At 38.4% G+C, this 24168-nt stretch overlaps 1 protein-coding gene across 1 annotated transcript; it reads left to right on the forward strand.

Annotated features, from left to right (window-relative positions):
* The first annotated feature begins 2611 nt into the window (after window positions 1–2611).
* RAP2C (RAP2C, member of RAS oncogene family) lies at window positions 2612–6268 on the forward strand. Its single transcript, XM_064361122.1, has 2 exons — window positions 2612–3408; window positions 5956–6268. The coding sequence occupies exons 1-2, from the start codon at window positions 3136–3138 to the stop codon at window positions 6232–6234; spliced, it is 552 nt and encodes a 183-aa protein (XP_064217192.1). The 5' UTR covers window positions 2612–3135; the 3' UTR covers window positions 6235–6268.
* Window positions 6269–24168: the final 17900 nt, after the last annotated feature.

Below are 24168 nucleotides of genomic sequence, written 5' to 3' on the forward strand. Positions count from 1 at the left end.
GACAGTCAGGGTATTTTCTTTTTTTTTACAAAGCTGAGGTAAACAACTTGCTTTTGTTCCTCCTTTAAAAATATTATAAAGTTATATTTACTCCCCTTTTCCCCTGATTATTGTTTAAAAATTAAAATGATATGGAGAAATAAAAGCCATTTCACAATAGTCCTCACCTGTAATTACTTTGTTTCAGATTTGAATGGCTATGTAACTTTTACACACCGGCATTTTACATAAACAGTAGCAACTAGACATTTGTTCACTATCTTGCTTTTTCAGCCCTACAATACATCTTGGCCATCTTTTTATATCAGCACTTACAAATCTACTTTTCTCTTTTAAAGTAGCTGCATAGTATCCCATTTTGTGAATATAGATAGGTAGATAGGCGGGTAGGTAGATGATAGATAATATAGATAGATATAAAACTTTAAAAAATCACCTGCTGAAGGACATATAAGCTTCCTCCAGTTGTTTAATTTCCTAATCAATGCTGTAATGAATACCCTTCCTAAGAAAGTTTAGAAGGATCTTTAGACTGAGTATGGTATTTGTCCACCCTATAGTTTATGAGAGTGACCCCACAGGGGAGGAGTATGTTTCATTGCGTGGAGAAACAAATAACTCTCTCCTAAGCATGACCAACACATTCAAAGATATTAGGGTTGCCAACAGGTAGGATGACCTGAAAAACTCCTTGTTTTGACAGTTTAATAATGAGCAGATATTTGCCATGATTGCTCAACACTGGCTGGACAGAAGAGGAATTTCCAGACTCAGTTACAAGCACGGCTGGTGGAGGACTGTGAATCCCACCAGACAGTCTGGAGACAGCTAGACAGGGAGATGAGCAGCAGAGCTCCAAATCAGTCAACAGCAATTGTGAAAGGAGCAGTGACCTGTGGGGAAACTCATAACTCACAAACCAAACCTCTTCCAGCAGAGGGCAGTGCCTCTGATATGAGGCAGGGCCCAGGCTAGCTGGAGCCAGAGCTGGGGACTTCGCTGGAGAGACAGCACCGGCCCGAGGTCAAGGAGAAACCGAACTAAACTCTCCTTTGACTACTGTAAGTGACATTGGGGAATACTCAGGGAGGGACAGTGGGACCTCACACTACTGTGATTCACCTGTGTTCTAATCTCCAATAATTTGGACTGGGATCTCTTTTTATAGAGTTTGGTCATTTGGGGCTTGCAAGTAAGGGAATTTGGAGTCATTTTTGCTAGGCTGGCCACTGAGTCTCCCATATTTCTGGGTACAGGCTTAAGTGTCAAGAAAGTGACATACCTAAAATACAGCCTAGCCTCCTGGCCCTGGGGCTCTGTGGATCCGACACAAAGTTTGCAAATAGAAAGCTAGCAAAGGGAAAGATAGTGGGAAGTAACAATTTTATCTAAAAATTAGAATCTAACACGAGTTACTACTTCCTTTTGAATTTCAAAGGCTACAAAGGATGGCCTTTAAAACAAAACTTCAGCATGTAACAGCCAGCCAAGCAAATTGTTATACATGCAGATAATCAAAGATTAAAATAAATTAATGTCTAGGCCTAAACCGTTTCCAATCAACTCTTCTCTTTTCTGAATATTGGTTACCTTTTCTGCGTGTAGTGGTTGGAATCGAATGAGAACATAGCTAAGTAGAGTACCATAAAGTCTACTTCTAATGCTATTGTTTTCGAGCCTTGTGATTTTTTTTTTAAAGTGACTTTGGTATTCGCTGGTAAAGTCAAGGCGGATCTACCAAATGATAAAAGTACGGTGTGTGTTTGTCAGGCACGGCCAAGTAAAACGCACTGCATACGAAGTCTAAGGGTAGTTTGCATACATCTCTCAGCAAAATAGCAAGTGGAAGAAATACCAGCAAGGAGAATAAACTTTCAAACGGGCTGTTTGATTTTCCCTGAAACTTCTAGTCCAGGGATGTTTGGCGTTCTCCAGGTCGCTAGATTATTAGCCTGCAGTCCCGCAGCGAATGGCTCATGTCCTCCGGCCGGGCGGCGGGAGACTGCGGGGCGGAGGGGCTTCTACCGGCTTGGGGGTGGAACGGTCGGCGGCAGCCGCGGACGGGAAAGGACGAACGCAGCAGGTTCCCAGAGGCCCGTTCCCGAGGCCGGAGTCCCGACCCGAAACCTTCCGCTGCCGGCTCGCTCGCTCAGCAGGGCGCGGCCCCAGCGCCACCCGGCTCGCCCTGGAGAGGTGGGACTTTCCCCACCGGAAGTGATCCCGTCCAGTCTCGGGGAACTGGGGCACCTCAGCCAGTGTGTCAGGGAAACCCTTCCGGGTGTGTGCTGGGGGGGGGTGGGGGGTGGGAGAAGAAAAAAAAGAGGTGGGTTCGCCTGGAGTCCCTGCGGCCGCCACCGCCGCCGGACGGCCCCCGCTCGTTTCCCCGGCGCGAGCAGCTGCGCTGGGACAGCGGAGAGACAGAAGAACCAACGGGTGGCCATGGCCTTGGCGTGACAGAGCCTCCCCGGCGGCCGGGCGGGTGCGGACGGCGGGGTAAGCGGCGGTGGCGGGGGCAGACTGATCCGGGTGGGAGCCAGGGGAGACGGCGGCCAGCGCTGCTGGTTCGGGGCGGGGGTCAGCCGGGTAATGTGCGTCCCTGTCTACTTCACAGGCCGGACGACCCCCGCGGGAGCCGGGGCCCAGAAACCTGCCCAGGCAGCGGTGACTGGAAGGGAGCTCGCAGGCCTGGGCCAGCTCGGCGGAGCGAGCAGGAAGCGGGGTCCCTGGGCCCCTTTGTGTGAAGGGCCGAGGAGGAGTACCTGGCAGCCCCGGGCGGCGGGCTCCTCGGACGTCCGCCTCGCCGCGGCCCACACCCTTTCCCTCCCGGGGGCACGCGCCTCCTCTGTACCCTCGCCGGACTTTTCCCAGGCTCGCCCTCCTCCCCCACGCCCCCTGCTCGGGCTGCGGTTCCTATAGGAAGGGCATTACCATCCCTTCCCCACCCACCCAGAGTCTACGCTCTTTCCCCTCCCCCTCCTGTAACTTCCTCTTCTTCCCTGGTTGGGCCCTCTGCTCCTCTGCACTCTCCTCCCCAGTTCGCAGATTTCCGCCCACCTTCCGCCTCGTCTAGCCGCGCCGCAGCTAGCGGGGTGATCTTTTCCCCCACTCTAGTAGGAGTTGGTGAAGGTGAGACTCATGAGGGAATACAAGGTAGTGGTGTTAGGGAGCGGAGGGGTTGGCAAATCTGCCCTTACTGTGCAGTTTGTCACTGGGACTTTCATTGAGAAATATGACCCCACCATTGAAGATTTCTACCGCAAAGAGATCGAAGTGGACTCTTCCCCCTCCGTGCTGGAAATTCTGGACACCGCAGGAACTGAGCAGTTTGCCTCTATGAGAGATCTCTACATCAAAAACGGCCAAGGTTTCATCCTGGTTTATAGCCTGGTTAATCAACAGTCTTTTCAGGTAACCAAACCAAGTCTTGTAATTTGTTAGACGGAGGTGTGGTAATTGAAATAGACTTGAGTTGCTTGAACCGTGCATTAATGACTATGGTTTGCTTTTGAAAGTTAGACATGACGCATTTTTGAGGTTACCCCTGGCATGGAAGACTATCGGGTTGTTTCTACAGAGCGTAGTAAAACAAGCGTCAACAAATATTTTAAAGCTATTTTTAAGTGAAAGAAAAGTGAAAAAGGAATAGGTCAGTCTGTGTATGTTTAGCCCAGAATATAACCTTCTGAAGTTGCTTGCTCAATTCAACAAGTATTGATTAACTTACTCAACAAAACATCTAACAGATAATCTCGGGTAAATAGAGCACTTTGAAAAAATTATTTGGAGCCGATTATCTGTTGCACAGATAAGTCCTCTGTGTCTGCTCCACCCACACATTCCCCTCTCACCCCCCAACACCCCCTCCCGCCGCCCTCCCCTTCTCTCTCAAGTTTCTCAACTAGATTCATAAATCTTAGTGTTGCAAGATGAAGAACTCAAGACCTGCCTTCTAGGCATTTTACTTAATTACTTGGGGCGTGTAGTGTGAAGGAAAGTTACTAATAGAAAAGACTAGTACCTAGAATTAATAACCGACAAAAATCAGGAATGACTCCTTTTCTGCAGTTGATCCAAATTGTTTCTGGTAACATTGCCTGTATTTACAGAAAGTATTTGGGTCTGGCAACACTGAACAAGTGCGGATTTCTTACTCCGGCTGGGTGGCCAAACTGGATGTGGTCCAATCTCTTAGAAAATCTGTCCTGTCCTTCACTGGGAAACAGACTGAAGGTTTAACGTTATTTTAGGAGATGCAATACATGTTTCTATTTATTCCTTGAAAATAAATAACCTCATATTGACCCATTATATTGACCTCCATTGATTTAGGAAATGGATATATTTTTTCTGCATTTAAAGGTATGCACTTAATGTTGCTTACTTAAGAGACCTTAAGTGCTTTAGCCAATACAATGTGCTAATTCCACTTTCTTTAGTATTTTAAATTAAAGTACTATAGTGAACTTTCCCAGTATCCTGAGAGAATAACTTCAGGTATTTTGTTTTAAAATGATAAATTCTGGGGAAATAAATCAAAGCTATTGAGACCAAACTAAAGTTCATTTTATGTAGGTGTGAACTCCCAAACAATAGTATCATAAGAGCGTTTTCCCCCAGAAAGTACCAAAGTACTGAAGGTGCTGTTTGACAGGCATTTTTTCCCTAAAGGATCCTCAGGAGATTTGTTATTCTGTCATCTTACTTTCTGGAGGCTGAGAGTCTTTTGAAGAGTGGTTCATACAATTTCTATTATATCCATTTCTGTTATAGACATGAATTGGGAGTGAAAAACTGTGCCATTATTTTGGTGGCAATGTAAACTCTTTTGAGCCCAAAGGCTATAAGTTTGGATTTTCAGCTGGACTTATGTTTCCATAAAGACGACAGGAAATAAGCATAACCTAGAAGACTGAGTTGATACATGATCAAACCAAATTGATGCAAATATCAAATAACTATATTTTTATAGATTTTCACAGTCCCTTGCTTTTCCGTCGACCCACGTGTGAATATTCTGTGCTTACTATGACTTCGAATTAAGCATACATTTTCTATTTAAGGCAAACTTTTAAAATTGTGAAATATTACAAAAAATGTCAATTTTTAGAATTAAATCTATAATATTGTCTTAAATCACTTCTTGCCCCCACCTCTCAAAATTGATGCTACTGGAGAATTGCTGAGGCTCTTATCTTTTGTAATTCTTTGTAACTACTTGGAAAAAGTAATACACATGGGGAAACAATCAAGTAGTAAAAACAAACACAGGTTAAAATTTTTTTTTTTTTTTTACTTCTTCCTATCCAGACATCCCTTGCACTGTCCTTCCCAGGAGTTGCTCACTATTAACAGTAGTTTCTAGTGAATTTAAGTGTATTTTAAGGTGTTTGATTTTACTGGAATAAATGCATACCACTCAATTTAAAATGAAACATTTAACTGTATCCATCTGGTTGTAACTCTTTTCTTCTAGGTTTTACAAAGTGGTTTTTGTTCCCACTTAAAACACTTTCTCTCAAGCCCTGGTGCTGCATGGCTAGGAATGAATAGATGCAGCAATCCTGTGCTAAGATAACAGGTGTTACAAGGACTGATGACAAGCAGGCAGGTTTAGGGAGATGGGCAAACATCCTTATGTATGAATGGATTAATCATTTGGAAACTTGCTTTTTTAATCAGTATAGACTGTGGGTGGGGAAAAGTGATTGTATGAGTCAAGGTTAGTGTGCAACCCATGTTTTATATTCTTGACTAACTCAGCAGGCAGGGTCTGTGGAAATTATCTAGTTCTTCAGTGGACAAAATGATGACGTATTATCTGTTTAGATGTGATTTCATTTTGGATTCAGCCTTGTATAATCACTGAGGTATGACTTTTTGTAATATTGTAATATTTCTGTTATGATTATGCAAACAGCATAATTTTTTTCTTTCTCTTTGTGATTGTTTGAATAGGATATCAAGCCAATGAGAGATCAAATTGTCAGAGTGAAGAGATATGAAAAAGTCCCACTAATCCTAGTAGGAAATAAAGTGGATCTGGAACCAGAAAGAGAGGTTATGTCTTCAGAAGGCAGAGCTCTGGCTCAAGAATGGGGCTGTCCTTTTATGGAGACATCGGCAAAAAGTAAATCAATGGTGGATGAACTTTTTGCTGAGATCGTCAGGCAAATGAACTATTCATCCCTGCCCGAGAAGCAAGATCAGTGTTGTACAACTTGCGTTGTCCAGTAAAAAAGATAACCTCAATCATGGCCATACCGAGCAGGTTAGTTGTTGATGGACCTGTATGAATCAGGTAGTGTTTTGTTTTTTGATCAAGTATAATGAAAAGCTGGTTAGTATTATACACATGGCACTATCTTAAATTTCTTTATTTTTAGAGTAACATTTTCCATCACACAAAATAGTCAACATTCAACGAAGAAAATTTTTTTAAATGCAGATAAGCAAAGCGGAGGTAAGAAATTGCTTGTATTCCCATCACAAAGATTTTAAGTGAGTTATTGTTCTTCCTTCTCTGCTTTATTGGTAACATTTCTTTGGCTTGAGTTAAACCATAATACACTTTTTCCCTGTCTTTCTGATTTAGCATCCAAAATACACAGGAGAGCACTCAGTAATAATTTCAGAAGTTTTGTAGTATTTTCTATACTTTGTTTTTATATCATCAGCAAGCAAATTGCTGCAATTAAAATCACTAATTTACTAATCACCTAGTGCTTGATTAACAATACAATTATTTAATTAAATTCATCTATACCTAGCACTTGAGGGACTTAAGTGACCTCTGATAATAACCAATTATAGTGCCACAATGTACCCTGACTTCATTATAAATATGTGTTCCAAATGAGAATCTGAATTGTCTGTGATATGTTAGAAAGAACAGTTTCACGCACAAAAAGTTGAATAGTTTAATAAATTATGAGATTAATAGGAATGGTAACAACCCTTCAGGCCCTTCACTGAGTTAAATAACGTACAAGTTTTTTACATGAATGACTTTTTTGAAAAGTAAGATTATGTAAAACTTATGAAGCATTTAAAACAAGATTATTTTATTCATGTCATGATCTTTTAGTCTAGATTGTAATTGAGCAAATAGTCTCACTTAGACAGTAACACTTAGATAATAAGATAAAACAACCAATATTGTGAATGACTGAGAAACCACAGCAAATGCCAGACTAGCCTGACAGTATCAGGAATGAAATTGATCTTCCTGAGCCAAGGCTGACCTCGAGTCTAGGAGGCAGTGTTGCAAATGGCAACAGGCATTTCAGATTGCAGCAATGATTCCTAATCAAAGGTCTGGCTTTGTGTATGCTCCCTGGAGAAAAGACTAACAGTCACTAATTTATCTTTTCAGACAAGGTCTCCTGTCAGATAGTGTCATTTTGGAAAATGAAGGATGACAACAATGCTTTATTCAAAATGCTTTCACTCATCAGCCTTTAGCATACCAGAATATGATGAAAACTCATTTATTTTCTTATGTCTGACTACATCTGTTATTTTATGAAGAAGTCACTGTTCAGACTGTAGTCCAGCTTATGTTTGGTTGATAGCATCGCAGTTGCAGTATAGTCTTTTGAAGAGGAGAGAGGCTTATGGATCAAGTCCCATGTTCTTGCTGCTGTAATCTCTCTCCTTAAATTGTAAGCCATCTTTACATTTGAACGAGTTCTGTGTGGTGATTGCATCTTTACCATTTTGCTCTATTTTTCTATCTGATAGTTACTGGGCAGATGATGTAAGTGTGCATACTCATTTTGTGTTAGTTTCATTATCTTTATAAAAAATTTACCAACTCCCACAAAATGTTCCCAGTTCTCTTGCCATCATTAGTGTAGACAGCTATAGGAGGTTAACTGAATAAAATTGGTCTCATACATGTAGAGGGCCAGCTGTCTCAGCCAAATTGGCAGGTGAATAATTTCTAAAGCTGTTTTTGAACTTATTTTCTTCTGAATTATTTCTGAGTTTATTTCATTTAATAAATTTTTGTATCTGAATTATTTTTAACCTATTTGGTTACCTACAGGAATGAGTACATAGATTTTTTTTTTAGTATCTCAAGCCAACTATATTTACATTTTTTTGTAATTAACATACTAAAAATGGAAAGTATTAATACCAATAATTATTTTTATAGTAATTGGTCAAGTTCTCTGTGTGCAGTTTTTTGCTTGTTTTTGTAACCAGAATGTATAAATGAAGGTGTTAGCCTTGAAATAAAATATCCAATAAGCTGAATTTCTAAAAATATTAAGGGAAACTCCCTGACCAAGATCTTTTAGAACAAAGTGCACCATATGCAGGGTTTTTCTTTTCTGACATCAAATAAAATTGAACTGATTCCCATATATGAGAATCTGTAATCTGAGGCTAGTAAAATTTGTGGTTGCCCTGGTTCACCATTTGCCTAAAAAGAAAAGAAAATAGATGGCGGATTTTGAATCCTATAGCTTGCGTCATGGAACTTTGAAATTTGTCAGATCCAGATCTAGATGGAAGATCAAACTTTCACAGGTAAAGGTGATTTAAGAAATGTTTGTTCCTAATATTTAGAAGAGTACCTTGTCCAAGTTAGAAATAATAGGATGTAAATCAGAAACACTGTTATTGTTGTGAATTGGTTATTTTTAACTGAGACGGAAAATTTATTAATGCTCTAGGAATTGCTTCTGATAATTGTTCACATTTATGTCTTAACACCTTTCAATTTGGGTCACTAGTCTCTTGCCTAACACCTGTTTATCTGCATGGCTCCCAGGATTGTTGTCTCACCTTTTACCCTTCCATTTGGCAGTAACTTTAGTGTAAGTTTGGAAGCATAGCCAGATTCTTTATACACTATCATCCTGACTTCTTTACTGACCTGAGGAGCCTACGATCAAGTGCTTTGAAGGGACTTTTTTTGCTGTATGGCAGCAATATAATGGAAAACTACCTGGGTCAGCATTGTAGCCCTGTTTTGGTTTCATTCACTATATCATAGCTCTTCTGTGCTTGTATACATTACTGGCAGTTCACTCTTTTGGTATATTTTTGTTGAGAAGGAACAAAGTTTTGTTAATAATCCCATAGTACTATATATAAAATAAGTAAATCACTGTCCCGTGGGAGTCCAGGGAAAGGACAGACCACGTCCAGTTAGAACAGTTTCTTAACATTCTGGAATCTTTGCTGTTTGGGGCTATCCCGTGCATTGTCAGATGTTTAGCAGCATCCCTAGCTTTTACTCACTAGATGCCAGTAGCATCTTCCTCATCCCCCATGATGACAAGCATATCTCCAGAAATTGCCAAATATCCCCTGGGGACAAAATTGCCCTTGGTTAAGAGCCACTGAGTTAGAGAGATTGGGAGCAATAGCATTTGAAGCAGGCTTTGAAGATGGGTAGGACTTGAGAGGACTGGTGTGTGGCGGGGTGGGTGTCAGTGTTGATTTTCAAATAGAAGGAATGCCAAGAAGGAGCATAATAAAACCCTAAAATATTCTGTTGATTCCCTAATAGAAAGGGGGGAAGTGCAGTAAAGTTATCTCTGAAGTGTGACAGTTCGATATATCTTTTTGGCAAATAGAGTGTTTTAAAGATGATTTTTCAAGGATTCCTTTATGTCAGTCCAGTATTGATGAAAGTGATAAAGAAAGAAAATGGGGGTGGGGAGGAAGAGTGTTATTCACTGTGATTTGAAGGTCTCCTGTAAGATTTTATACCATTTTTCTCAGTGTATTATGGAACAGGTTCTCCCAACTAGAGTAAATGGTGCTTAAGAGTACCAAACACAAGGAAGCAAACTGAAAGAACAAAGATCATTATGTCAGCCCCAGTTCATTGTATATGTCAGCCTGAAGAAAAACAGGGGATTCTTGGTTCAAGACTAGCACATCATTTCACATGGCAGCAGAATGCCTGGGATGCTAACAAAAGCTACTGAAAGGCTAAATCATATATGAATGTGATTTTGGTCTAGCTAGACTTACTTTTCTTAAATACAGTGGAATTGATGAACATTTTCAGGGTTTTTTTAAAAAAAACAAAAAATATGTAGAATCAGAATGGTTTTTAATTTTTTTTAGGTTTTAATTAGATATGATTTGCTGGGGTTTAGCAAATATGAGGAGAAAAATCCTCAAATCAAATCACATCACATACTTAAAATTTCCTATACAAGGTAAATATTAATAATATTAGTAAAACACTGGGGTGGAATTCTGTTATACAGGTTACAGTTTTGTTAGATACTTCTTTTTTCCCAATGCTCTACTTGCATATCACTTTGAATGGGGAAAATGGTTTATTTAAAATGCTCATCTGTTATCCAGTTCACATGGTGAGTCAAAGTGGAGCAGAGGAGTTAAATGGAGGAAGAAGCATGCTTTGGGGGTAGTATATACCATAAAGGCCCTCAGTACACCTGGAGTAAAAGGGGAAAACAAAGCTACCTTGCCCTTTCTACTACCCCTAATTCTCTCAGCTCGTCAGTGAATTCATAGGGTTCATGACTTGAGACTTGAGAGTGGAAAGGTGCCTACCTAGTTAGACCTGCTCTGGATGCGGAGGTGTCTGGTGATTAGAATGACTCTTTGTATATCTGTACCCTCTTTAATTGCTTCCTTTTAACCTCAAGATTAGGCTTTTATTGCAGAATAAAATGCATATGAACTATTCTATTTTACTCCATTACCTCTCTGGCTTAGAATGAACCATCAGTAGAATTAACAAATATTGCATCATGGAGTTGGAGAATTGCCACCAAGGAAGTGTTCTAGCCATACTACAGAAAAGATTCTCCCCATGGGATTACTTCTCAGTAGAATTCTACAATTCAGAAGATAATATCACTAAGAAAAACTTAAGTCCTGTCAGCTGTTAGAAAAGCTTATCCAATCAAAAACGTATTCTCAAGTTCTTTTGATTAGCCAATCTTAGGAATATCAAATTCAGGAAAAGCAATTTAGAGTTGAGGGGAGTACTAACTTACCTGGTCTAATTCAAAGCTAGCAGCTGGAATTGGATCATTGGGCTCATACTGCTGTTTATTATCACTGGACTTGGTCATAATGGTTGAGATCTCAGAATTGAACTCATCATATTAATTTAAACATTCCGAGATTTTGTGTCTAATACATAGGAAAAATAGCTAATTCTGTCCCTTCTACCCTGGGTCCACCATAAACATTTAGTGAGCTTACTTTCCTTCATGTGTGATTCTACCTCCATTCAAGGATTCTATGCCATAGGTTCAGCTTTTGCTCTCTGTGTTTAATTGTGCCAGTGAACACATTTAATGACCTAGTCCTCCCACTCCAACCCCAATAAGCTTCATGAGTATTATGCATATTAGGATAGAGAAACAAAAGATATTTAACAAACATATAACCTCTTTCAGAGGAATTCCAGCCTGAACCCAAATACAGTGGCTCGTGCCTGTAATCCCAGCACTTTGGGAGGCTGAGGTGGAAGGATCACTTGAGGCCAGGAGTTCAAGACCAGCCTGGGCTATGTAGTGAGACCTCGACTCTACAAAAAATAAAAATAAAAAAATTAGCTGGGTATGGTGGTATGTGCCTGTAGTCTAAGCTGTTCAAGAGGCTGGAGCAGGAGGATCCCTTGAGCCCAGGAGTTCCAGATTGCAGTAAGCTATGATGGCACTACTGTACTCTAGCCTGGATGTCAGAGCAAGATCCTGTCTCTGAGATTAAAATTATTAGTATTAAAATAATAATTTTAATGTTTTATTAAATTAAATAAAACATTAAAATTATTTTAACAAATTTAATGTTTTATTAAAATAATATAATTATTTAACCATTTTGGTGATTTATTAAAATTATTAAAATAATGTATTAAAATTATTTTAATAAAATAATTTCATCTTGATGTTTTGCTAATACAGCTAACATTTAACTTATATATAAAATGCTGATTAAACATGCAAGGAAATTCATTTTCCAAAAAAAGTATTTTGGTTAAATCCCAAGAATATCATATGCTTAAAACTGGCAAAAAATTAAAAGTGATTATGATTACATGCTAATATTTGTGAGAGAGAAAGAATGCTAGTAAATACCATTGTATTTAAATATGGTAAGTCCAGTTAAGCTAAAAAGATGTTCATAAACTGCTAAGCCTTTCAGGAGCTTTTGTTAACATTTCAGGCATTCTGCTGCCATGTGAAATGATGTGCTAGTCTTGAATCAAGAATCCCCTTTTTTCTTCAGGCTGACATAAAAAATGATCTTTGTTCCTTTTGTTCTGTGTTTGGTATTCTTGTATACCAATTTACCCCACTTGGAAGACACTATTTATTTTATAATCTCCTGAGCAAAAGGTTCATACTATTGTGTATTTCTTGTTTTGTTTTGTACTTTCCTATAATACTGCAATGGTAAAAAGCAAAAAAGAAGTAAAACCAAACAATTAAGTAAGAGTTTGAATAGAAGCTTCCAGAGTTAACATTTGTTGAGTGTCTTGCTGGAAACTTGAGAGTGAGGTCGAGGATAACATGTGTTCTATCTTGAAAGCTGCAAGTTATACCTTTGCAATGTGCTTGATGTGATATCCTGCAAGTTAAAAAGTAATAATTTGACCAGCTGCCTTTAAACCTTTAGCAATTTTTTTTACATAAATGAGAGTGTCAGTATATTGAAAATTTTGCTGTCACTGTGGAGCAAGAACATGTACACTTGAAATTCTCATCTGAAAGAGACTTGTATTTGTTTAATGCAAGCATTTTGCTTCAGGATTTATTTAGAGAATTATAATTTATTGCTCTCTTGAAAAGTAGCTAGTATTAATACTTTGTTTCCTTAAAGATATGCCAAATGTTAATATTCTTGAGTCTAACTCAGGATTTATCTATATCTCTTGATTTCACAGTATTGTCATCCTGTGGATGTGAATGGACCAAATGTTACCCAGGTTTTTAGAGGGTGGGAGGTGATTAATATATCACCTTTTATTCAATATAGATTGTGGTTAGTAAGATGATTTGATTATTAATGTTTATTTTGGCTAGAAATAAATGGTAACTACTTTCTTAATTTGATTTTAGAGAATGCTTGAATAGGTCTTCAATATTTAAGAGATGTAATCATATTTGAAAATCCCAATCTCTTTATAATTGTTTGATTTGAAAAATGTAGACCAAGATTTATAGCAAATTCATTAATTCAAATTAATTGAAGGAAGTCTTGTCTAAATTACTAAAAAGTATTCATAATGAATACTCCATATTTGAATACTGTTGTGTTCAAATATGTATAGAAATTCCAGCTAGGCTAAAAATATATAAAGGGCCTTAGTCTGGATATCAAAAGTACAATCCTGGTCTTCTAGAAATTTATAACATAGTTGAGAAAGGAAAACAGATTTACAACATCCCTGTGAGGAAAGTATTTTTATCCCATTTTTCAATGATGAGGAAACTAGACTTGCCCAAGCTTAAATAACCAGTGTCATAATTAACAATTTAATGCAAAAATGTCTTTTAATTGGAAAAATGTTTCTGTAATAGTTTCTAAAGAGGCAGATTTTTGTTCTATTTTTTCCTAATGTGTTTAGGTGGCAGAATTTCAATAATGAGCAGAGCGATGTTCTTTAATAGTAATCATTTTTATGATATAGCTGCTAATAAAGCATTATTTCAGACTCTTTGAACACTAATAGAAATGTAGCTGTCAAATGAAATTAAAATTATGCATTTATAAACATTGGTAGAACCCTTAAATGATTATAAACTGGTTTCCCTTGGCATTCTTTCATAGTGGCTGTTCTACTTTTGTTTCTGGCTTTATGATAACATTTTTTATCTCATGTATTAAAAAATAAATATAACTCCCCTAGAAGCTATTTGGTGATTCAGCACAGTTGAAGGACTCTCTGTCTGTCTGAATGATAGATTTTTTTTCCCCCTGGTATTAGCTGGAAGGGCAGAAATCTATCAGCTCTAAGAGCAGGGATTGAAGAATCCCAGTCATAAAAGAAGATCCTGTGGTTAGGAGGATATCCCCCAAAAAGGGCAGACCCGAGTGGGAAATGTGAACTGCTGCTATCACCTAGCATCTGACCAAACCTATGTACCTAGTAGGTGCTCAATATCTAGACGTTGATTGAATCTCTTTCCCTCCCCTCCCCCCCCCTCCCCACTCCTTCTCCTCGCTCCCTCCTTCCCCTCGCTCCCTCCCTCCCTCCTTCCTTCCTTCTCTTTCTTTTCTTTTCTTTCTGCAGTCCTCCCATCTTGGCCTCCCAAAGTGCTGGGATTACAGACATGAACCACTGTGCCCAGCCTGAATCACATTTTCTTATTTTAGTCTCTCAAAAAATTAAATTTGGGAAAAGTCTAACATACTGCCAATTAACTCATAATTAATATACATTTGATTCTAATACCATTTCCAGTTAAAATGTGAAGAGATCAAAGTAGAAGCAGCATTTGCAACAACTTTTATACTGTAAGATGATTTAAACCAGTAAGGACATTTTTAATGTTGCATAGGTATAACACAAGTACAAGGCATAATAATACTATAAAAATAAGCTAGAGTAGCTACACACATGCACACACAAAGTACAGTGTATCTAATGCATCACTTCTATGTTTCTGGGTTTTTTTTAATGACTTATCAGGACGAGGGCAAATTAACTTTTTACTTCAACTGAAATTTGTTATTCTTGTTACCACTTCTATGTGTATATAGATCTGTTGTCAGTGTTCTTTCTTTTAAACTATCTATTTCTACATTTTTATGACATGTTTATCTTAATTGCAGATAAAACTCAGAGGAAATTTGCACAGATGCTGCTTTGGAGAACTTTACAACCTGGGTTGCAGAACTGAGCCTTGGTAAACCTGTCTCTATTACAGCATGTTGCCATACATCTATTTAAGTGCATAAGGTCTTTGGCCTTCAAGATCCATCGACCTTTAACAGGAATGCTTAGCACGTTTACCATACGTTTAAAATCTGTTCTTTATCAGTCAGTCCTTTTATAGCATTCTAAGTTCTTATTGATGGCTAATATGCAAGGGTTAATTTTTAATATTTTAATTGATTTCTTTAATCAGTTTCTTGACTTGTATTTATTAAATACTCAAACTCAGTATTACCTACGCAATGCCTTTTAAAAGAAAGTTATAATGGAGAAAAAATTGAGCCTTAAACAAATGGTTACTTCTGTATATTACCTCGTACCAGTGCTTCATCCTATTTGTAAAATCTTTCTCCTTTAAAATTATTGGTTAATACTTTGAGACTTTGTTTACGTTTGGCAGTGTTGTAAAAAGAAATTAAAGATCACATTTTACCTGTATGGATGGAATATCCCTTTTCTTCAAGTGCAGTTTGTGATGTGTGTGTGTGTGTGTGTGTGTGTGTGTGTGTGTGTGTGTTTTTAATTAACATGTTCTGAAAGTTACAATTGATATTTGAAATTGACTGTAGAGCATTTAGTTGAAGAGTTAAACATTCAATTCCATTAGGTTTTCACATGTGTTAATCTCATTTATAGCATTGAATTGCGGCAGTAACATTTTCCTTTCTGTGAAGTTCTAAATTTAGTTATGACCTATTTAGCAATGCCTTTGAAAAGGGATATTGTATCCATGGTAAATTAATTGTATTCTTAAACAGAGATAGCTCATCTTTGCCTGTCAGGCTTGTAATTGACATCTAGTAGACTTCTGCACATGTAAAATTGAATTCAAATAAAATCATATACACTTTCTAGTTCTTAATATTTGTCTTTCTGTATAATAGCTTAAAGCAATATTTGTTAAAGTTTTCTTGCACTATCACAATTGCTTTTTAGTTATTTCTCAAAAGCATGTTCGTAGTAGAGACAAAATCTGTGTAATAGGAGGGAGAATAGCGCCAAGTCTCTGGGCTATTTTTTATTTTTGCAAATGTGCTTTCTAATAGCCATTGCCTTCCATGTTGTTTACCTAATCAGCACATTTTGTCTGAATACTTGAACATTTTAACAGTAACGCAGGTATAGAATCAGAAAGGAAACTTACGAAGAGTAATATTTTGATTCAGTTTTAACATCGTGACAATGAGAGCTTTTTCTAGCAATTATTTTTAAATTGTATAAGTTTGACAGTATTTTATTGTTGGGTTTGTATTTGGTTTTAGTTGTGTGCTTTTCATTTGCAGAAGTTAGTAACTGCAGCTCACCTCCTGCACCAAAGTTCTCGATTTTAGGAGCCCAGCTTTAGTCATTTGAACATGCTTCTAAATAAAATAAAACAAAACAAAAAAACCAAAAGTATGCTTTTGATCTATAATAATAGCTCAATAACTTTGTCAAGGAAAGCTCTAATATATGCAGTGATGGTTTATGGAAGGGTGTGGCAATTTTAAATTTATATTGTGTGTGATGTTCAAATAAAGTGGTATCTACATTCATGTGATTTATTGGTCAGCATGACCATTAATTATTGAGTAGAAATTGATTAAACTTTGATTTCCTTTTTTTAAATCGTGTTGCATTTGATTCCTGAGTAAATTCCCTCAAAGTGAACTCTTGTTCTTAAATTTTGAATTTTATAGTGAGATTATAAAGATACAGGCAATTGAAACATTGTTCCTTATTTATGAACTGCTTGAAATGAATACTTAATTTAAGTTTGCACTTTAATACCAAACTTAAAACCAAACACTCATTTAAAAGTAGGTTAAGTGATCATGGATCATTGTTACTAGCTTTGTAGTTTTGTGAAATTCTAAAGGAATCAAATAATTCATCATGATTTAAATTTTCTAGAGATTTTGATTTTTTATAGTGTTTCTTTCCTGTAGATTGTGTTCTTGTTTCTCTCTCTCTCTCTCTCTCTCTGTCTCTCTCTCTCTCTCTCTCTCTTTCTCTCAATTACAGTGTTCATTGTCATTGACCTCAGCAGCAAATTTGACTTGAATTCACTTAGGATCACAGGAATCAGGGGAAAGTGATTTTAAAGGTGGTTTCTCCAGCACATTTTAAGAAAAGGGACCAAAAGTTATTTTAGCTTCCTCAATAGATTGCATGTTGCTTATTAGGATAATAAATTAATATTAAATGCAATATATGTCTTGTCTTTACTATGGCATCTGTTTAGGAGTTGTTCAAATCACTGCAGTAGGGCTCTGCAAATAAAATAATGTAACCTATTATCATGGATCTAATGTACTGTAACTTTATCAGTGAAAGGTAAAATCTCAAATAACAAGTACAAACATTGAACAATTACCTATAAAGATTTGTAAAAGTAAAATTTTTCCAATAGATTTCATTCTTGTCATTTTGTAAGACAACCCTGCAGTCCACCTGTTTGTAACTTTTTTAATAAAATAGACATCTGTATTCCTGAGGTTGGTTTCTTTATTTGGTGTATTGCTTCATGTTCTAGATTTGCTAACTTATAAATATTTCTCAAAGCTGAAAGTCATTACTTTTTATCAAAATGATCATCTGTATTGCAGTACATGTTTAAACAAAGTTAAACATTCATTCACTTGTTTCCTTAGTTACCATTCTGGCATATTTGGGGGGAAAACTGAGAATGATATTCCCTAAAACATAATATGTAATCAATTTGAATAATTTGTAAGTCAGTCAGAAATTATAGACAATGGGTAAAAAAGAATGATGTATATTACTTGATGTATATGCAGAAAATGGCCAAATTTGTTCACTGGGAATTGTCCACATATAAAATATTTCAGACAATACATTTTGGAGACAGTCTTGCTTTATCACTCAAACTGGAATCCAGAGGCACAATCATAGCTCACTGCAGCCTTGAACTTCTGGGATCAAGTGATCCTCCTGCCTCAGCCTCTTGAGAAACTGGGACTTACAGATGCATGCCACCATGCCCAGCTAATTTTTACATTCTTTTGTAGAGATGGTGGGGGGGTCTCACTATGTTGCCCAGGCTGGCCTCAAACTCCTGGCCTTAAGCGATCCTGCTTTGGCCTCCCAAAGTGCTTGGATTACGGGGTTGAGCCACCATGGCCAGCCCAGATTTCAGACAATATTAAGCAATGTAGTTAAAGTTTGAAATGTTAAATTAAGGAAATTCAACACAATTATTTTGTTTTATCCAGTGAAACATTTTGAGAATCACTTTAATTCACTGCCCAATTCAATATTTTTACATTATTGAATAGATTTTTTAACCTCAATTTTTAAAACTCATTATCAACCTTTACTTTGAAATTGGGCAGTTCTGTCCAAATATACATTTACTGCATTTTAAAAATATTTGTAAATGAATATAGTTTTATATACCTATATCATATAGAAAATATCTTATTGTTTATTACAATCAATTATTGGCCTTTGGTTGGGCTCCAGACACTCTATATATGCTGCCTTAGATGCTGTTCTTGCAGTACATAACATTTTTCTACAATGAAGGCACTCAGGATTTCAGACCCTTCCACCTTTTTTTCTGCTAAAGGAGTGGTATCCCTTCATCCAGCAAGGTCGTGTTTAACCAAGTAAATAACAGGGTGAGAGGGCGGAGGAAGGTAATAGCTTAGAGAAACTGGCCTGATGAGCCAAATCAGCATTGAATACCTGTAAGGGGCTCTGTCACAGCCAGACTACTTTTATCTCTTCCCCATTGTCCTCTTCATGCCGTTCTTATCCTCGGAAAAGATTCACCTAATCTTAACACTTTTCCAGGTTATAGCATCTTGGGGGGTCAAGCTTCAAGGCTATACTATTTCTCATTTAGATGTAAAGCAGAGGCAGTTTTTCAGTTAGACTCCAGCTTGTACACATATTAATCTCATTTGAACTTTACCACTAGCTGGTGTTTTGGAGTTTATCGTCCCCCATTTTATAGTTGATGAAACCAAGGCTCAGGAAAGTTGTGCCTTAAGTTCATAAAGGCAAGTTCAAATGATTTAAATGTTAAGAAAGTTTCTTTTGGAGAAATTTTCAAATAAATTTATCATTGGGTAGAGTCAGATGGGTACTATTAAAATTATAAAGCTTATGGAAACGATAGAAGACAACAAGAAATAACTATTTTAAGTCAGTTTGACAGTCCATATGTAACAAAATACTAGCGTCCTTTTTAAAGGTAATGTGTGTGTTATATTACTAAAGTTTATGTAAGTCGTATGCGATTTTCATTATAGCTATTTTTCTTTGGAAAGGCAATGTCTTAAATCTAGGATTTGGCAGCCTTTGACCACCAGGCAGAATCCAGCCTGGTTAGCAGTGCCAAAAGAACTGTAGTTAGATTTTGCAGCTGTATTCTGAATCAATCGCAAAGCTCAGCTGCACCCTTTTTCTACTTAAACTCATAGTTTGAATGGAGACTCAGAAGTGCAGCTGATCCCCAACACCTCTTTTGTCAGCGCAGAGCCATATCCCTATGCTTATAGGCATTGTTCTCAATGGGCCAGGTTATCCCACTCCCAAGCTCAATGGTCCTGGTATGGTGTTATAATTTATGAGTGTTCTCCCATAGACTGTGAATTCCTTGAAGGTAAGGACTTTGCCTAAGTCACCTCTTCATCCTTAGTGCTTATCTGTGGTACTTAATAGTGTTCAATAAATATTTGATGACGTTATAGTCATAGAATGAATAAAGCAGTTAGGTGTTGGCGGTTTAGAAAATCCCAACCTTGCCATTTTCTGCTGGTCTTTTTTTATTTATAGCATTTAGGTAGTGTGGGAAGTGCATTTTCTCTCCCCCATCTTCCTTCATCCTCTGCAGTGCTAAATTGTTATTTCCTTGTTTGTTTTGCTTCCTGTTTTTGTTTATAATAGTTGTTTCTAAACTCACTTCCAGGGAAAATGTATACTATAGATAGATGGTCCATACATGCACACTGTGATATGGACCAGAGGGCCTTGAGTCTAAAACTAAATCCTCTAAGACTCTAGGGACAAGAATACAATCAAGAAAGGGTATTTGCTGTCCATGCCTGGGTTTCCTCTCCAGTACATCCTGAAGCTTACACAGACCTATTCCTACTTCATTCTTAGGCAAATCAGATAAATGTTTATAGCGGATTCCTAAAACAAATATTTTCCCTTTAATGAGGCAATAATTCCTGTTCTTCAAACTTCTCCCTTCTAAAATTTCAGGTGATCCCCCACCTATCTCCCTGCAGTCCATTCCTCTGCTTTTCCTTTGTCTCTGCCCCATTCCCCCATTGTACCTACAAACTAATTTGTACACTCATGTAACTAAACTCCTACCTTGTCCCTTCCACTTTTTCTATATGAGTCATGATAGTTTTATGAGTAATAAAGCTATTGGAAGTAAAATTTTCTTACTCAGCTTCCTACAAGCCCCAAGACTCAGTCCCCGACTTTTTTTTTTTTTTTTTTTGAGACAGAATCTCGCTCTGTCGCCCAGGTTGGAGTTCAGTGGCATGATCTCTGCTCACTAGAACCTACACCTCCCTGGTTCAAGCAATCCCCCTGCCTCAGCCTCCCAAGTAGCTGGGATTACAGTCACCACCATGCTTCGCTAATTTTTGTATTTTTAGTAGGGACAGGGTTTCGCCATGTTGGCCAGGCTGGTCTTGAACTCCTGACCTCAGGTTATCTGCTTGCCTCAGCCTCCTAAAGTCAGTCTTCAACTCTTTTGACAATAATTAGAGACATTTTCAGGCTGCCCTTAAACTAGCATAAGGTTATCCCCCAAAATGTTACCCCTACATGTGTGCTTCGATATGAGTGGCCTGTGCAGTCTGCCAAGTAACCAGGGACTCCTGGATGCCCCAGAAAGCCCTCCAGGAATTAGCTCCTGAGGCACTACATTCTTACTTATGCTGTAAGCTCCAGGGAGTGCCCTGGGCTTAGTAGTTTGAAGTTCCTACCAGCTGCTGTAAGCGTTAGAAGTTAAGGGAAAGGGGGTGTGGTTAGAGCCCATGCTGAACTTTTCTTGGAATTTGAAAGCGGGTGGATGTTAAATCCACAATTGAGAAATAGAAGGATTTCTGAGGGCTCTGACCCTTCAACTAACCCCAGTTAGGGGGTTTCTTGTTCTTCCATTTAAGAGGAAGCTATAGGAAGCCCGGATACTAGCAGACATAGTATTCCCTGTTTTTTTTTTCTTTTATAGTGGCTATCCTTAGAAAAATCCCAGCTGAAGTGTAGACATTATGCCATGCCCCAAGATATCTCTGAGAATGTTCTTTGTCCTTTGCTTAGGCCCCAAAATATACAGAGGTGAATGGAAGGGGTGGATATTTAAAAGACAGACACAGGCTTTATCATGTTGCTTGGTTGCAAGCTGAGACTGTGGTGGGTACTTGAGTCCCTCTGGAAGCTATGGTATGAAGAATGAAGCCCGTGCTCTCTAACTCAAGAAATGTCTCAGCTACAGGCCTTTTGCTGTCCAACTGATTAAAGAGAATAATTGCAGTGACCTAGCAATGGAAACCTATCCCAAAAAATAGTGATTTCCCTTGGACAGTAAGTAGCTGCTTAATGAGGAAGATTATAGATTCTGGACAAAAATGGGACAAGAAGATCAGTGTCTTCATTTAACATTTGCCAAGCTTCTAAGTATGTGCGAGGCACGGTGCTATGAGCTGAGTTTATGGGAGGAATGTGATATGGCCTCATCCTCCGGTGAAACTTACATTCTAGCCTGAGAAACAGACTTTTAAGCAATAATTATGAGGCAATGTGATATATGTGCTATTATCAGTATGTGCCATATGCTAGGGATCTCAGAGAAGGGAAGAGATTTATTTTTCCTATAAGAGTCAAGGCAAGGTCAGAGGAGCTTGCCTTGTGGGCTGATTCTTGAAGATTAAGGAGCAATTTGCAGTAAGAACATCTCAGATAGACTTTGAGAGAGAGTGAGAAAAGGCGTGGCGTCCTGAGTGTGCCTGGCAGGCTTGGGAGACTTGGAGTTAGGAGGGATGTCAAGAGGGGCTGGCTGGAATGAGAGTGAGAAAGAGAGATGGGAGAGGAGGGTATAAAGCAGCACAGGCTGGAACGTGAGGGTCTTGCATGCCATACTGAGCCTTTGAGGATTTCTCCTGGCAACGATGGGGAGTCACTGACCTGCTGCAGCAGAGTGGTAGGAGCAGACTGGATTTAGAAAGACGCCGAAGTGAAGGATAGTTTGCAGGGATTTACCTGGGGCAGAGAGATCTGTAAGGTGACCACTGCAATCATATAAATAAGAAAGAGCAAGAGCTTTAATAGGGCACAGTTAGGGAGAATGAAGAGATGGTGATAAATTATAGTGGCCTAAGATATGGATTCAAGTCCCAAACCTGATCAATCATTCTTTATGCCAACTCTCATAACCTAAGCTCCAGTCTCAGTGACTCTAGACTTCTTGCTGGTTCCTGAACAAGACCTACTCAGTCATATTTCTATGCCTCTGCATGAGCAATTCCCATTACATGCAATACTCTCTTCCCAACTTCCGCCCCCTAGGGAATTCTTACTCATCCTTATAACTCATACCTTATCTTCATGGATCTCTTATTTCTCTCTCATTCTCTGCAGAGTGAATCTCTCTCTCTCTCTCTCTCTCTCTCTCTCTCTCTCTCTCTCTCTCTCTCTCTCTCTCTCCCCTCACCCCATCTATATATGTCTTTCTCCACACTTCCAGCTTGGAGAGCACCCAGTAAATACTTATGACATTATTTTGAAATTACCCTTTTAAGTGTTTTCCACTCCCACAAGACAATCAGTCTCTCTTAGAAGAAAAGTGAATTCTTTTTCACCGCTCGTGGCATTGGATGCATAGAAGAGTTCAATAAACACTGAATGATTAAATGAATTTTAGCAGTAGAACTGTCAGAACTTGATGTGATTATTGGTTATGATGAAAAGGGGGAAGTATAAAGTAAGCAATTTCTAGCTTGGATAACTGGACAGTCCTAAATTATCTAGTTTCTAAATAAATATTTTTGCTTCCACTCTTGATCCATTCTAGTCTTTTCTTTACAAAACAGCCACAGTGATCTTTTACGACTGTCAATATAATCCTGACTCTCCCCAGTCAAAAGCTCCCCAGTGCCTTGTTCATCTTTGTTTTCCACTGCTTCTATCCTCACACTTTCCGTTTGACTATCACGAGTTTGACTATCACAAGTATAGCTTCTTGCATACACTCTCAAGGCTTTGCTCAGTCTCTTTCCTCCATATGGAACTCCCTTCCTCTTCTTTTCCTAGCTCCTATCCCACTCATACACTGAAATTGCTTGTCTGTCACCTTTTCTAGGTGGTAAGCTCTAAAAGAGAAAGGTTTATGTGTTATTTACTAATTATCTCAGTATCCAGCACAAAGTAGATGATCAACAAATATTTGTTGAACTGAACTCAGCTGGGTAGCTGATAATACTATCAATAGACCTTCCATACTGCAAGAGGAGGTTAATGGGGTAGTTGGGAGTGAAGGGAGTGCATAATTTCAGCTTGGGGCATGGCGAACTGCGTGTGACAGGTGGGGAGGTGTGGTGGGCAGTTTCCCTGATTATCTCAAGGACAAGCCTCTATCTTCTGCCCATTCATGGAGTGGCACTGTTACAGCAGACCCAAACACTCTTTCTTATTTAAGCACAGTAGATGTCAGCCTCCCAATTTACATCAACACCAAATCCACACCCAATGTGGAAAAGTCAGCCACGCCAAATTTCTAGTCCTCTCTGCCTTTGGCTCTGTGCCTGAAGATGGGGATTGGAATAGCACGATAAAGACTTATTTTCTTCCATCAGCCTCATGGGGTTGTAGCCAAAGTCAAGTGAAGCTAATATCAGGCTCTTATTTCTCCAAACCTTGCAAATTTATGGGTAAATTCCAGTCCTGCTTTCCCTTTCCCTTCCTTCCAGCAAATCAAGATGCTTCTTAGTCTGTTACTGAGTATTTTTCTATATTTTCTTAGGATGTGCTGAAATATCTTTTATTGATGTAAACAAAGTTAAGGGCTTCACCTTCCTATTAAGGTTTCTATGGAGGCATTAGAAACTAATATATGTATTGCCTTTAGCAAATAATTTCAGTTCTGATATGTTTATTTGATGTTAGAAAATAATACACAGCAGTGTTTTAAAATCAAATGTAGCAATCACCCACCTTGTAGAGGATAGTCATTCTATAGTATGCATCTAGACTGTCTAGCATAGGATTTCATCCTATTGTGCATTGTTCTCTAAATGTGTCTCATTAGGAAACCC

This window comes from Aotus nancymaae, unplaced genomic scaffold (assembly GCF_030222135.1).
Source record: "Aotus nancymaae isolate 86718 unplaced genomic scaffold, 86718_ANA_hifiasm-v0.15.2.pri h1tg000004l, whole genome shotgun sequence".
NCBI classification, from domain to species: domain Eukaryota; kingdom Metazoa; phylum Chordata; class Mammalia; order Primates; family Aotidae; genus Aotus; species Aotus nancymaae.